Genomic DNA, 14180 nt, shown 5'->3' with positions numbered 1-14180 from the left:
TTTTCTGGGGAAAAATTCCAATATAAAGTTTGCAATAGATTTTAAAACAGTATCAATTATCAAGTCTTCATCTATTTATATTGAATACAAAACCTCTCTTCTTACTATAAACTAGTGGTTTCGATTCTGTTAGTGAAAACTAAATCTATAAAAATTTCTTTAATCTTAGGAAAATTTGGATAAGTGTATATATTAACCTTAACTCAGAATAAGAAATACATTTCTAAGGGACATTTTTCCCTCTACTATCAGGGTACTCGGTGATCACTAAGTGTCATTTTACAAATTTAATTTCCTCTGACCTTTATACAATCAAGATGTTGCTGTCTTAATACCGCATATACGTTTGAAAGGTTTGGTTATGTCAGTGGGAGACACTGTGAACCCTATTGACCGCTCTGGGGCCAATAACATGTGAGATACAAGGCTGGGATTATGAAACAGAGTAAAGCCAGCTCACTCACGGAGACATCGATACCACAGCCTGATTATTGTGTGGCTCCAACATATTCAACTTACTGGCCACCACACATTATTTGTAAATGGACTGGTAGGAAGAATTGTAAATAATCATAGGACATATTCTAAACATCATAGCTATTCCATAAATACTTATTGAGCATCTATTATGCTGTCTAGGGTTACAGCAGTAAAATAGGTAGGGCCTTTCTGGTAAACATTATATGTATGACACCTGCCCCAAATGATAGACATAGAAATATTTACCAGGTGTTTTGGTGACATCTCTCAACAGCTCGAAGAGCAAATCCAAGGTTGGTGGCTGGTGCTGCCGTGGGCAGTTGGACACAGCTGCTGTTAGCTGCTCCAGCAGGATGATCCAGACTTCTATCAGACCTGGAACGCAAAACCAGACCTCTGTGACATTTGGTTAAACAGGATGCAGAATCACTGCAAGGTCAAGTAGGTAAAGGAGGTCCCTACTGCCATGTGCTCTCTGGATGGGAGGCAGCCCCCAGTAAGGCAGCCCTCAGGGTCTATATATGGACAGATTATAATTTACATATTCTGACAAAGTCAAAGAAAAAAGAACACTCAAATTTCTTCCTCAACATGTGGTTTGTAAGTTCTATATGAAATGATTATCATATTTCTTGGGAGTTATTGATAGCAAAATAATATAATGGCCTTTTAGTTCTATCACCTTAGTCAAAATTAAAATATTATTTTAAGATATACATAAAAATGCCATCCTAACCATGTTTGTGTGTACAATTCAGTGGTATCAATGAAATGCATAGTGTTGTACAACGATCACTGCTTATCTATTTTCATCATCTTAAACATAAACTTTCTATAATTATTAAGCAATAACTCTCCATTCTCTCCTCACTCCAACACCTCCGGTAACCTCTGATCTACCTTCTGTCTCTCTTTTGCCTCCTTTGGATATTTTGTGTAAGTGGAATCAGAAAATATTTGCTGTTTTTGTGTCTGGCTTATTTCACTTAGCATAACACTTTCAAGGCACATCCATGTTGTAGCAGGTATCAGAATTTCGTTACTTTTTATGGATAAATAATATTCCATTGTATGTATACACCACATTTTGTCCAGCATGTTGGACACGTGTTGTTTCTACATTTTGGTTATTGTGAATAAGGCTGCAATGAACACTGGAGAATATGTTTGAGTCCCTCCTTTCTTGAAGAGTGGCTTTCTATGGTAATTTTATTTAGTGTTTTGGAGAACTACCAAATTGTTTTCCATAAAAACTGTACCATTTTACATTCCCATGAGGGTTCCAACTTCTCCACATCCTTGCTTACACTTATTTTCTGTTTTTGTTTTTTTAACCTATAGCCAACCTAGGAGGTATAACTAGTATTTCATCATGATTTTGATTTACATTTTTCTAATGACTAGTATTATTGGGCCTCTTTTCATGTACTTACTGATACTTACAGGCCATCTGTATATCTTTTTTTTTTTTTTTTGAGAAATAGCTATTCATGTTCCTTGCTCATTTTTACAGTAGGTTATCTTTTTGTTGTTGAATTTTAGGAATTATTTATATATTCTGGATATTAAAACCATACCAGATATATGATGTACAAATATGTGCTCCCATTCTTTAGGTTGTCTTTTCACTTTCTTGATAATGTCCTTTGATGTACAAAAGTTTTCAATTTTGAAGTCTAAGTTATCTGTGCTTTTTCCCTTGTTGCTTGTGCTAGTCTATCTTTGCTCTTCTTAGTGCCCCATTTTTTCCAAAGGTCATTCATCTTTGGTTTCTTTTTTTTGTAATCTATAAATTATTTTAAATTTACCTGTCCACATGGCAGTTTGCAATTCCGGCATCCTCTCAATCCTGTGTACATACAAATCACTGTGTATATTACTCATAGCTGGGAAAATGATGCTCCCAGTGTCAGTAGGTTCATCTGCCCTCAGTATACAACTCTCCTCTTTCTTCTCTTCTCAGAGTTTCATTTTTAAAATAACATACTAACTCATAGTGCTGCTCATTACTAGGTGAGAGAAAAAACATGAAATCCTTTTTACTAGATCCAAATAATTTTAGTTCTGTTATTTATGCAAGCACTGTATGAACCAACATTTCTGCACATCACTGTCTGGAAATATGTGGACCTATAGCTCAGAAAACTGTGCAGAAAAGGACTATAGTAGAATATAAAAAACAGCCCACTCTACATTTTAATTTCAGTACTTCAAATTTTCCTACAAAATAAAACTACATCAGAAGATGGCACTTTAAAAATGTTTCTATTGCCCTAGCTGGTTTGGCTCAGTGGGTAGAGCATTGGCCTGTGGACTGAAGGGTCCCAGGTTTATTCCAGTGAAGGGCTTGAACCCCAGCTAGGGGGCGTGGAGGAGGCAGCCAGTCAATGGATTCTCTCTCATCATTGATGTTTCTCTCTCTCTCTCCCCCACTTCCTCTCTTTGAAATCAATAAAAACATATTTAAAAAATGTTTCCATTAAAAAAACCTATTTACCCAGTTTTAAATATCCCTGTTAATAGGAGGCAAAACCAAAATCATGGACAATAAATATAATAAAACTAGGTGATAAGAAATTCTTATGAACTTCAAAATACAGGGTGGGGCAAAAATAGGTTTACAGTTGTGAGTACGTGAAACATGGAGTTTATTCTTGTATTATTTATTTATTACTAGAGGCCCAGTGCATGAAATTCATGCATGGGTAGGGTCCCTAGGCCTGGCCCGTGATCAGGGCCAATCTGTGGGGCAACCGGCAGGGCACCCGCCTTGGCTGGCCTGGGGCCTGCGGGTTGGGGGAAGCTCCTGCGTTGAGCGTCTGTCCCCTGGTGGTCAGTGAGTGTCATAGCGACCGGTCATTCTGCTGTTCGGTCGATTTGCATATTAGGCTTTTATTATATAGGATTGCATTATTTTCCATATGAACAACTGTAAACCTACTCTTGCCCCATCCTATAAGAGCAGGTGTGGACAAGCTAATTTATAGGAAATTCAGAGGACAAAAGAACATGTTACACAGCACTATGGGGGGTGCAACTAATAAAATCCAAATGGAAAACTCTACAGGACAAAGTACCTCACTTCTTCAGCAAATAAATTGAAAAGGGGTTAAACAAAGTTGGAGAAGAAATCTATAGATTGAAAAGGATTTAAGAGACATGTCAGCTAAACATATAGTATGGATCTTATGTGAATCCTAAAAATTAACTGACATTGGAAAATTTTACATAATAGATATTTGATGTTAGTAAAGAGTGATTGTTAATTTTTAGGTGTGATAATAACTTTATGGTTGTTATCTCTAAAGAACACATACTAATGTCTCAGGTTTGCTTTAAAATAATATAGGAAGGAGGAAGTGGGTAGGGAGTGAGGGACATGGAGAATGAGCATGTGCATGTGTTTACCTTATATGAGGTTGACTATAAGCTTATACTTGAAGCTGGGTGATAGATATATGAAGGTTCACTATACCACTCTGTCTAGTTTTATATATGTCTGTGAAATCTCCATAGGGGGGAAAATAATTATTTGCCTTTGGAAACTAGAGAAATAGCTCAGAATATATAAATGGTTAGAATTGTTAATACTAACTTAAAGCTTTTACTTTTATTCCTTTCTCTGATTTAGCTATGTTTCCTATATAATTATAACTTTAAAACGCTCAATAAATTTATACTGTAGGAAACTTTATGTGGATGCTTGGCTAAACTTTATCCATAAGAAGATGGACTGCCTAGAAAAAAATGGATTAATGATTTGCATACATGGAAGGGAATGTCCACTGTTACATAAAGGGTTTCCTCCCTCAAAATGTATAAATACTTTAACGCTGATAGCTCAATTTTGAAAAAGAAATGTATTTTAATAAAAACTGCCTTTATAATTATTCAAAGTGGGTGTATATATTTTTTGGGACACCCTGAATACTGTATTAAAACCTGTATTATAGATGAGCAACATTAGCTTTTGCCTACAATTGTCTGAGTTGGAGGTTTACAATGCTAATCTAACCATTAAAATGAAACCTCTATTAAGCAACATGTAGCCAATTCCCAGTATTTTAATTTTTCTCTACATTAGTTATTCCTATAATTCTTTCTCATAAGTAGCCTGAACTAGTGAGGTTTTATAATCTCTATAGAAAACTGTAAATCTTCTAGCCACCCCCATAAATGAATTTGTAATAGAAAAATAAAACGAGAAAAATGTAAAACAAACACAAAAGCAAATTTAAGAAGCCTCCCCTAAAAAGTCTTTTGTGTGGGTTTGAAATAACCCATTTGTAGATATCAGACCTTTTTAAGGATATAATTTCCATTTCTACATTTAGAAACAGGACAGGGTCATCAAGTTGGAGCATGAGGTAGCCGGTCTGAAAATACACCAAAGTTACTAGACAGAACTCCAATTCACAGGAAATTACATGGGCACTAACTTGGAACACATTCTTTAAAATTATTCTCTTAATGAGTCTTTAGCTTCGCCAGTCACAAATAGATTCTCTCTTCAGTAATGGCTTAATTTCCCCAGTCTCTAACCAAATAGTCCTGCAGGAAGTAATTATATAATGATCGTGTTTCCTAGAAGGAATTAAAGACAATTACCAGTCAATTTAAGTACCAATGCAACCACATTCCAATGTGCTAAATTCAAGAGAGTCAAAGTTAGAAATTATATTTAGCAGAGTCTGCACTGGTTTCAGATAGAGGCATCAACTGTGAAATGTTTTTGGAGAACCCATAGAAACTTTCAGGTAGACTTGTTAGAATCATAAACAATAACAACCTAAACGGATGATCATTCAAGATCTATAAGCTACTTAATGGCTTAAGCTTTTGAGAATACAGACACAGCCAATAACCTGATTTAATCTAACCGATGAACTTACCAGTGTCATCATCAAAATCAGACAGGACCGACTCAATGCCATCCTCACTGCTCGCCGACTGCTCCTGAAGTCTTCGAGGCAAGCTCGCAAGTCGCCCACTAAGGAATATTGGCTTCATCGGCATTTTGTAGATTTTGGCCAATAACTAAATAAAAAAATACCAAATTTCAGTTATATATTGGAAAAAGCTACACTCTGGGCTTTAAAGAACAATAAAATTATATACTAGTTATAGAAAGGGGAGAGAAAACCAGAAAAGGTGCGACTGGATGAAAGGTTTAAAGTTGAGTGGTTGTGATTTGGCTTCATAAGCTAGCTCACAGGAGGCATTTATCCCAGGAAGCAAATGAAGTAGCATTCAATGGCAACAAAAAGGTAGAGGAAAAAACCACAATGACTACTTTTCCAGCAGCTCAATTGCCTATGAGTTTTATAGACTTGTATGAACCTACTAAGGGAACCATGTCACATGTCAAGAATGTTTGCCTATGGGAGGAGGTGTTCTATGGGCATCACAGAGAAGAGAGTCTGCAGGCAAATCAGATACCAGACTCCGATTCCCCCTCATGTGACCCCACATCAAGGACACAGCGGGCAATGGGGAAACGAGGAAACTCTGGGCAAGGTCAGCCACGGAAGATACTGCCCTGGGCTCTTTATTCCCTTCTCTCCACTAGAGCCTGGTCCCCTAGGGATCTCTGCTACTGAAACAAACTGCCAAGGATCCTTATATCTTCACAAATTACAATCCTGCCTGCTGTGTGACCATCGTTTCTGGAAACCAGGGAAACAGTTGTGAGAAAGATAGACAAAATTCCTTTCCTATGGGTCTTACAGACAAGAATCTTTGCAGACATTCATAAAATGTCTGACGTAAATGTTATAGAGAACATTAGGCAGGTGGTACTATAGAGAGTGACCATGGTGTATGGGGAACGTTGGCAGGGAGTCGGTAGATACCAAAGGCCTGGTTTCTCTGACAAGCAATGCTTCCAGTGAGATTTGGAAGATAAGGGGTGTCATACAGAGATCTGAGGAGGAGAAAAATTCCGGGCAGAGAGAGCAGCAAAGCCCTGGGTGTAATCAGAGGAGCAGATGTGAGGGGCAAAAGGGGAGAGTGGTTGGAGCACAATGAGTGAGAGGAGAGGATCTGAGGTGGAAAGAGAGCTGGAATCATGTCACATGGGGCCTTGGGGACACCGGCTGAGAAGACCGGAGAAAATCTATCTGAGAGAGGTGTCACCGAAGCCCAGAGGAGGAAGGGCTTCAAGGACAGCGTGTCCTCTTGTTCCACAGGCATTGGACATGGGTAAGGACAGAGCGTTATTGAACTGAGCATAATTAAGGTCACTGCCCATACTGACAGGTGATGTTTTATTGGACTTGCCTACTAGCCCTTGACTGAATACATCCCTCTTACTTTTTCTGTGTCTCTCTTTACTGGCTGCACCTGCACTTTCCCCGTTTTGGTGTATAAGGAAGATCTCCCAGGACCTCATGACTCCACCCTCTATAGCTGACAAATACAGAGATGATGGTAGTTCATCTGAGAATAAATGAGAAGCGCCAGAGATCTCGGGGTCCAACTGTGTTCTAGTACACGGTTATTACTTTTTCTCTCTCCTTCGTGAAAGGGGTGGGGACAAACATTTATGCTCCAAACCTAAGTCCCAATTGCCTCAGAAACAGTAGACAGTGCTTCTCCTGGGCCTCAGCCAAAGGCACCCACACGTGTCTTTTGACACAAGCATCTCCTGAGGCAGGTTCCAGGGCCCGGGACTTGGCATGAGCAACCCCGTACCTGAGAGCAGCGCCGGAGGTAATCCAGGGCAGGGAGGCACAGGTCGGGGGCGGTGGCCCCTGGTCCCGGGACACAGTCTCCAATCTCCTTACAGTCCACCTCCCCTGGGGGACAGAGACAGAGTCATCCTTGTTTATGCCCTTACAACAGAAGACCTGTTTACTCGCACAGCATTGACTCACCCAATATCCACTAAAACAGACACAAAAAAATTACTTAACATGTACAACCCTGAGAAAAATCCTTTCCCTCATTCTGTCCCCTGCATGTATGTGTACACATTGAACACAGGTGGGATCATACCGCACATCCTCTGTGGTTGAGATTATTTTGTTTTGTAAATGCCCCTTTTTTAGCAAACAATGGGCATTTTCTCTCTATCCTGCCAGAGTACTGGCCGTGGCCGAACACTGTTCTCTTGTCCCTGGGCACACGGACTCACTCCCTGGGGCCCGCTGCTGAAGGTGCGACTTCTGAAGCTCTGATGAGGATGATCCCGGAGGCCAGCGTGTGCTGGGCTGCATGCAGCACCAGGCCTCTCTCCATTGGTAAAGGACCCCATGTTGCTGCCAGTACTCAGCACTAAATGGTGATGATAAATGAAGCCCAGGGAAGATTTTGAACATCTGGGGTTTGGGGACAGAGGCTACATAATGGAGTTGAAATAAAATCCTTTTTTTTTTTTTTTTACAGATCTGTAGAGGGTTTCTAGATTTTCTATAGGCAAACAATAGTTGAGAATGATTTTTCTTCTCATGTAATGAACCCATTTCTCAACTTTTAATAAAAAGTACTGTAATTGTTTCTAATTGTCTATAATTGTAGCAACTAGCACCCTCCCCTGTGAGTAAACAGACATAATTACTAGGCATTAGTTAACATTCAGATGCAGACAAAGAGGCATGTTCTCCTTAGAAAAGACAAAAGTTTCTTATGTTTTAGACGTTGGCAAATGTTTTTGTACGGGGCCAGACAGGAAATACTCCAGACTTTGCAGGTCAGACTGTCTTGGCTGCAGCTTCTCAACCCTGCCCCTGCTGCACAAAAACAGCCACAAACGAATGACCGTGGCCGTGCTCCAATAAAACTGTATTTATAAAAACTATCGGTGATTGGATTTGGCCTGTGGGCCAGACTTTGCAAACTCCTGGTTTAGATGAACACACCTTACAGTATAAAAACACAGACTAGGTCAAATTCATGTTGAAATAACCAAGTGGGAATTAAAAATAAATTCATTTCCTAGTTTGCTGATCACAGTATTTCAAAGTTGAAGGCTATACAGATGGCGCCCCCTGGAGCCGGGGGCAGTACCCAGCCAGCATGCTGGGGGCTCAGACTGTCCCAGTACCTCCAGCTCAATACTAGTAATTCCACGTTGTAATTCACAGAAAGAACTAGGACCCACCTGTTTTAAATATTCTCCATGTGCACACTGCTAATCCTGCATCTCTATTTTCAGGTCTCAACTCCCTAAGATAAAATCCCAAATTTCTAACATGTAGAGAAGCATCTGCACTCGAATATTTCACTGAAAGTCAACATGTCCAGATGTGCAGAGATAGAATTCATTACTTAGTCCTGTCCTCCACACCTGACCTCCCCTCCTGGATATCCAGTTCTGGGTAACATCAGTCCTTGTAAGAAACCTAAAGCATGCCCAGTTCCTCCTCTCAGCTGCCTGTTCATTTCAGCTTAAATGGCTTTTTTCCTTCACAAGCTTCTATGAAAGTCCTCATCTTACTGAACTGTAATTATTGATTTATGTGTCTGTTTCCCAGAGCGTCTCCTAGGCAGGAAGCATGTTTTATTCATCTTTATATCCCACAGTACAAACAAGCTGCCCTACCCAGGGAGCAGGCGCTCCACTCTTTACTGAACAATGGAATACCAAAGCTAGAGCTTCTTAAATAAAACAGTGGTCTGTGAAGTAACAGGAAACATACTTCATTACAAGATTATTCCGTGAACACAATGAAAACTGTCAGCCGTGGACAAAGTCACACACACCATCTGCTCCTGTCCCAGGCTGCTGGCTTGCTCCAGGCAGTCAGAGGGCCTGTCTCCGGGGCTTTCCCTACAAAGCCACGCAGGAAAGGGTCCCCAGCTGTCACAAGGCATGAAAGGAGGACTCCACGTACCCAGTCCTTTGACAAACTTCATAAGGCACATGATGTAACTGGTGGCTGCATTAGCAAAGACCTGGATGTTGTCGGTATTGAGAAAAGCTTCAAATACATCAAACACTGGAGCTTGGCCTTTTCCTGAGGGAGGAAGGTTATAGAATTTTAAGGATGTGAAGTATCAACCCTTCAGGTAGCCCATACTCCCGGCACCTTCCCCAGGGCCTTAGAAAAATTTGAAGGAAAGCCAGTGCCTTTTGAATGGACAACTGGCCTGGCTCCAATGCTGTGCTTCTTAGCTTTGCCTGCAGGGGGAGCTGCAGGAAAGCTACAAAGAGAGCCGAGGGGAGAGATGGGACAAAGCCGGCTTTATGCAGGGCTGAGGCAATGTGCAGGTCCATAGGGCAGTGAAACGTGGGCCGCTGCACAACTATAGAGAAGGGAAGGTTTAGATAAATCCCTGATGGAGTATACTACTTTATTCATACCTGTGCAGAAAAGAATTAACATAGGAGGCCGGAGACTGCTTTCCTTTAAGGCAGGGGTCCTCAAACTTTTTAAACAGGGGGCCAGTTCACTGTCCCTCAGACCGTTGGGAGGGTTGGACTGTAGTTTAAGAAAACTATGAACAAATTCCTATGCACACTGCACATATCTTATTTTGAAGTAAAAAAACAAAACGGGAACAAATACAATATTTGTATTTGCATGTGGCCCGCGGGCCGTAGTTTGAGGACCCCTGCTTTAAGGCCTGCTTGCAAGCTTGGCCCTTGGCTGGAGTCTGGGAACTTGACTCAGAATTATCCCGGGCAACACTTAACAAACAAAGGCAGTTCACTGTGCCTAGACCTGCCGTGGGCAAACTACGGCCCACGGCCCGATCCGGCCCATTTGAAATGAATAAAACTAAAAAAAAAAAAGACCGTACCCTTTTATGTAATGATGTTCACTTTGAATTTATATTTGTTCACACAAACACTCCATCTATGCTTTTGTTCCAGCCCTCCGATCCAGTTTAAGAACCCATTGTGGCCCTCGAGTCAAAAAGTTTGCCCACCCCTGGCCTAGACGGTGCAAACAATGTGGTTTATTCTGAACACCTGCTACCCTTCGGGGAGTCAGGCATTTTGGTGTACGCTACCCGGAAGGTACCTCTGGGACCATCCTCAGCTGGGTTTCTAGTGCACTTTCCTGGGCTGAAGCATTATGTCATATTGCTGCATTTTTCACTGTTGGGGTAAAAGTATCCTCCGTGGGACTCCTCATGGGAGGGTGAGAGCCTGACAGGGGTTTCCCCAGATCTAGTCTGTCTTTCCCCCTTATAATCTGGCTTATCCTTCCTATGCTGCCACCCTGCTTCTTAGCTGTGAACAATGAATAAATCTGGGCCATGTCATAAACCTTAGCATGATTATTTGCTGAGTCCTCCTGGTGGTCTCTGAAAGTGGAGGCGGTCTTGGGGACCCTGACATAATACCCCTGGTTGCTGGGCATGCCCTCGGGGTGCCCATCCATTTCCATCCAGACCCAGCCTCCTGGATTTGGATTTGCTTGTGTTATGATCGTTTTCTGCTTCTTTCTAGCAAGTGGGTCACATTTTTCACTTTGGCTTTAGGCATTAGCTCCATACAGATCTGTTTAAGTGAAAACAAGAGGAGTCTCTTAGTCTTTCATCCAATCTGTAAGAGCAGGGCCTGACAATGCTCGGGGCTCTCACCTGCTGGCAGAACTCAGAACTCGTGTCCCTGCAACAGCAGCTTATTTCCTGCTGACAAAGCACGGCTGAATGCCGGGCTTCCCTATTGTTCACTTTGCTTTGGTAGCATGAAACTGGGCTGAGAGAACTAATGCTCTATAGCAAAAGTCAGCCCCACATCCTTCCCACTATCACCACTCCTACTCAAGTCCTCTCCAGAGCACCTAGGCAAGAAAAAGAAATAAAGGGCGCCCAAATTGGAAAGGAAGAGGTACAATTCCCTGTCTGCAGATGTCATGGTCTTATACACAGAAAGTCTTAAAAGACTCGCACAAATGTTGTTAGAACTCATAGAGGAACTCAGTGAAGTTTCAGGATATCATGCCCACACACTCTCTTACCCATGGAGTAATCGCCAACTAGGTACTCCTTCACCTCGGACTTGTTCCCGCTGTGCACCGTCTCCAGGGCACTGAACAGGGGCCTCCAGCCCGACTGGATCTGGGTGGAGCACACTTCAACCAGCTCACCAATGGACGTGACGACCTGGCAGAGGCAAAGGAGTGGCATGTAAGATCCTTCTCCTAAAAGAAGCAGGAGAATTTCTGGGAAGGGTGATGTATTTCTGATCCCTATTTCTGGGCTAGTTTTAGTGAAAGAGAAATAACAGAACCCAGGCAAACTCATGCAAAAATCACCTAAGTAAGCAGTCATATTGCATTAATGGGCATTTTACTAATGATTCATGTTGCTGAGCAACTTTTCATGAGCTTATTATTAGCCATTTATAAATATTTTACTGTTTTGTTTTTTTTAGATTGGATCTTTGTCTTCTCATCCTTGTCTTTTTAAAAATTATTTTTAGAATTCTTTTTTAAAAAATATATTTTTATTGATTTCAGAGAGGAAGGAAGATGGAGAGAGGGAGAGAGAAACATCAATGATGAGAGAGAATCATTGATTGGCTGCCTCCAGCACGCCCCCTACTGGGGATCGAGCCTGCAACCCAGGCGTGCACCTTTGACCAGAATCGAACCTGGATCCTTCAGTCCGCAGGCCGATGCTCTATCCACTGAGCCAAACCAGCTAGGGCTATTTTTAGAATTCTTTATGCATTCTAGATTCAGATCCTTCCTGAGATCTATCATTTGCAAATTCTTTTTCATAGCCTTGGGCTTGTCTTTATTTTTCAATGTTGTTAGAAGAGCAAAAGTTTTAAGTTTTAATGAAGCCCAATTCATCAAAATTTTTTTGGATGTGTATTTGTGTTAATCAGCAAAGGGTGGTCAGGATGCTTGGGAACTGCACAAAACATGGACAGTCCCATGAATTTGCATGTTATCCTTGCGCAGGGGCTGTGCTAATCTCTGTATTGTTGTAGTTTTCACATGTGCTCCTGGAGTGAGCATCATCACATTTTCTTTTTATGGACAACGCTGGTATCATTGCTAAGAAATATTTGCCTACTCCAAGGTCTCAAAGATCATCTCCTATACTTTCTCCTAGAAATATTTAGTTTTTGCTCTTACAGTTAAGCCTATGATCCATATTGAGATATTTTTTTTGTATATGTTGAGGTAAAAGTGTAGGTAGGTTATTTTTATTGCATATGTTCAAACACTATTTGTTGAAAATAATATCCTCTCTATAGAACTCCAGTGGCACCTTTGTAAAAAATTAATTGAACATACGTGTGATAATGTATCTCTATACTCTATTAAAGTTCCATCGTACTATAAGTCTGTCCTTATACCAATACCACACTGTGTTGACTACTGAAGTTTCAAAACTGGGTAGTGTAAATTCTTCAAATTTGTTCTTCTTTTTCAAATCTGTTTTCCTCTAGTCCCGATCCCTTGAATATGCATATAAATTTGAGAATTATCTTGCCAATATCTTTAAAAAGTCGGCTTGGATTTTGATGGGAATTGCTCTGTACAGTGCCTGTGCAAAGCCTCTCTGACCACCAGGTGGTGGAATTTCATGCACTGACCTCCACAGAGTGGCGGGTTTGTGATTTTAATCCTGGAGAGTTATTGTTTTTATCTTTACTAAGAGCCAGTGTTAGAAACAGGCTGATCTTGTCTTCAGGGAGGTTGCTACCTGGGTTCATCTGTAATGCAACCTTGGTCTGAATGAACACCAGTTTTAAAGATTTGCATTAAACATTTTTTTTCTGTTCTTCTGGCCTCAAAAATGTGATAGCAGAACTTAGTTTCACCTCGTGACGAATTCTGTCGAGGCAAACCCCGTCTTAAAGCTCTGCTTACTTCTGTGGCTTCCAATTGTTACATAGTTGTGGGCATCTTAGTATTCTTTACGTTCCTGCCAGAGTGTCAATGTATTTAAAAATAATTTTAAGTCTTCCATGCTTTTTTTCGTTTTGTTTTAATCCTCACCTGAGGATATTTTCCATTGATTTTAAGAGAGAGTGGAAGAGAGAGGGAAAGACAGAAAGAAATATTTCCGTGAGAGAGACACATCGATTGGTAGCCTCCTGCAACCAGGACCTCGGCCGGGGAGGAGCCTGCAACCCAGGTACATGCCCTTGACCAGAATCGAACCTGGACCCTTCAGTCTGCAGACCGACACTCTATCCACTGAGCCGAACAGGCTAGGGCTTAAGTCTTTATTTAACATATTTAGATTTCAGAGAGGCGATTCATGTAGACTAGGTACAAGAGCATAGACCTGAATAGCCCGACTGCATAGGTTCGAGTCCCAGTTCCACCAAGCACTGACCATGTATCCTCAGCTAAATGGATTCACCTTTCTTTGTCACAGATTCCACATAGGATTAGTGGAAAGGTGAACATGCAAAATTCATAGAACAATGCCTGCCAGTGCTCTCAGGAAGAGCTAGCCGCAATGATGATGGCGATGCTGATTACTGGGACACACTGACCTGGTCTTGGACATCCTCGTCACACAGCTCCAGCTGCATAATCCGCTCAAAGGGTCGGAAGAGGGCTTCATTGAAGTGGAAATGAGGTGGCTCGTTCCAGTCCGTGAGAACCTCTGTCAGTATGTCATGGATGAAGGAGACAGCCTTCTGAGACACATGTCTTTCCTTGTGGCAGGCAGCCTGCAAGTTCACGAGAGAAGGGAACACCATCAGAACTCCAGGCAAGGAAGAATCTGGTTTCCAAAGGTTTCCTAACTCATCTCATTGCAGGGAGGTGGAGGCA

At 41.4% G+C, this 14180-nt stretch overlaps 1 protein-coding gene and 1 pseudogene across 2 annotated transcripts in view; both read right to left on the bottom strand.

Annotated features, from left to right (window-relative positions):
* The window catches only part of ARFGEF3 (ARFGEF family member 3), a 128570-nt gene that overhangs the window by 13631 nt on the left and 100759 nt on the right, over positions 1 to 14180 (bottom strand). For both annotated transcript variants that reach the window (XM_070417769.1, XM_070417770.1), the window contains 6 exons: positions 13898 to 14077; positions 11394 to 11538; positions 9315 to 9437; positions 7174 to 7277; positions 5373 to 5517; positions 727 to 855 (listed from right to left, as the gene is read on the bottom strand). In XM_070417769.1, the coding sequence (XP_070273870.1) occupies positions 727 to 855; positions 5373 to 5517; positions 7174 to 7277; positions 9315 to 9437; positions 11394 to 11538; positions 13898 to 14077 (826 nt within the window). The remainder of the gene's footprint in view (positions 1 to 726; positions 856 to 5372; positions 5518 to 7173; positions 7278 to 9314; positions 9438 to 11393; positions 11539 to 13897; positions 14078 to 14180) is intronic.
* Positions 12300 to 12399, bottom strand: LOC139013321 (U6 spliceosomal RNA; annotated as a pseudogene).

The sequence above is a fragment of the Myotis yumanensis genome, unplaced genomic scaffold, assembly GCF_028538775.1.
Source record: "Myotis yumanensis isolate MYYU_CA2020_CCGP unplaced genomic scaffold, mMyoYum1.0.hap1 SCAF_6, whole genome shotgun sequence".
NCBI lineage: Eukaryota > Metazoa > Chordata > Mammalia > Chiroptera > Vespertilionidae > Myotis > Myotis yumanensis.
This window is presented reverse-complemented; position numbering and strand designations above follow the sequence as displayed.